Raw genomic sequence first — 1854 nt, 5'->3', positions numbered from 1 at the left:
ATTTCCCCCGTGGACAATTGAAATAAATACAAATACAAAGTTAATTTTGTTCAAAACTTTATTTATAAAGTCAAAGAGTAAAATTACATTTAGTTGCAAAGAATGAAAATAAGCTTAGTTTTGTTTAAAAACTTAGATTATACGCAATTCCTCTTAAGTATTCAAAAATCTCTCTGTTGTTGTAATCGTTCACTAAACCGACTATTCGCTGGGAGCAATCTTTATACCTTTTCCGTGATCCTTCATTTGCAATGCCGGCTGCACTCTGACTGATACTAAACTCTTGAAGTGACTACTCTTTCTGGAGTTTTGAAATAAAAATCCAAATACTGGGATGGCAGCAACCAGTACTGGCAAGAAAACTCCTATGTCATCCCTCGACTGAATTGTTTGTTCTTGGAAGCTCTTCCTTTGCTCTGTTGTACATGTCCCACAGAGCCATGTCGAACATTAGTTCTCGTCGCCCTCTCCTCCTACAAGGTCGTCCAATATAAGTGTCTTCGAAATAATCAAGTATTGGCTGACTGTCCGGAGCCATAATTCCCAGCAGTTTATCAAACGTTTCTTCAATTTCAGCAGTCGGCACAAAAGCTAATGCTGCGAACATCCTCATGCTAAGAGTAAACTCCTGGTCATTTAGATAGGTTTGCTGCATGCCTAAAGCTTGTACCTTTCTGTAAATGTTTTGGCAAAAGTGGAAAAAACAGCCTTTTATTTTTGTACGGTTAAACACAGCATGCAAACTATTGATCATGGTTCTCTCAAAGTCGACCATTATGATGACTGGAGATAAATTAGGATTTAATTTCTTCAGCTCTTGTAAAAAAGTTATATATGTGGCTTGGCTTTTATCGGGGAGGAAAGCATAAATCAAAGGTACTGTACGACTATCTTGCAAAGCATGAATAGTATATAGTTGGGCAAAAATCTGAGGAACTGTTTTAAATGTTCCGTCTATAAACCAATGAAGAGAAGAAGATAGCATTTCTACATTTCTATACGTTCCGAAAATTAGAATTCTTGGCCTGCGCTCACCAACAGAGTTGTCAGAATCATAAAGAAGAAATTTTTGCCCATCGAGGGTTCTTTTATACTGTTCTTCCAGACTACTTTTTGCCTTTGTGTCTGGTCAAAATAGCGTATATAGTAAAAAACAATTGCACTTATAGTCGTAATAGCAATAATAGATTAAATGCTAGAAATCCGGGCTCTAGTAATTACGTACAATTATGTTCAATTACGTACACAACACTACACAATCACTATTCGAAGTAATAAAGATAACTTGAAGTAATAAACTTCGTAGGAGGTATTCAGTAGTAATGGGATGTAATGACAGTGGAGGACAAAACATCACGATGGGAAGTAATGATAGTGGAGAACTAAATATCACGATAGGATATAATGATAATGGAGGAGAAAATATCACAGTAGGATATAATGTCAGTGAAGGACAAAATATAATTTTAGGAAGGGATACCGGACAGAATGTCAATAAAGGCCAAAATATCATGATAGGATGTAATGGCAGTGGAAGACAAAAGATCACGATGGGATGTAATTATAGTGGAGGAAAAAACATCACGGTAGGATATAATGTCACTGGAGGACAAAATATAATTTTAGGAAGGGATGCCGGACATAATGTCAATGAACGACGGGAGGCCGGCGTGAATCACGGTGACGTAGGGGGACAAAATGTACAAGAGAGATCGGATGACCGTGATCGACCAGATGTCCGTGATGGGGGAAATGTTAATTTTGATGGGAGAAATGTTGATGAGGCATTGAATGTCAATGAAGGACCAAATAATGATATAGAGCAAGGTATAAATGAAAAACAAAATGATAATG

General features: G+C 37.0%; 1 protein-coding gene across 1 annotated transcript; it reads right to left on the bottom strand.

Annotated features, from left to right (window-relative positions):
* Nucleotides 1-370: 370 nt before the first annotated feature.
* On the bottom strand, nt 371-775 carry LOC143039768 (uncharacterized). Its single transcript, XM_076210012.1, has one exon. It carries the CDS (start codon nt 773-775, stop codon nt 371-373), a length of 405 nt encoding a protein of 134 aa, XP_076066127.1.
* Nucleotides 776-1854: the final 1079 nt, after the last annotated feature.

Source organism: Oratosquilla oratoria, chromosome 27 (assembly GCF_046742065.1).
Source record: "Oratosquilla oratoria isolate Oo_2021 chromosome 27, ASM4674206v1, whole genome shotgun sequence".
In the NCBI taxonomy this organism is placed as follows: Eukaryota; Metazoa; Arthropoda; class Malacostraca; order Stomatopoda; family Squillidae; genus Oratosquilla; species Oratosquilla oratoria.
Note: the sequence above shows the minus strand (reverse complement) of the source record. Positions and strands in the feature narration are given on the sequence as shown.

What these genes read in the sequence shown, in the direction of transcription:
- LOC143039768 (XM_076210012.1), bottom strand. Translation starts at nt 775, where the DNA reads ATGGTCGACTTTGAGAGAACCATGATCAATAGTTTGCATGCTGTGTTT.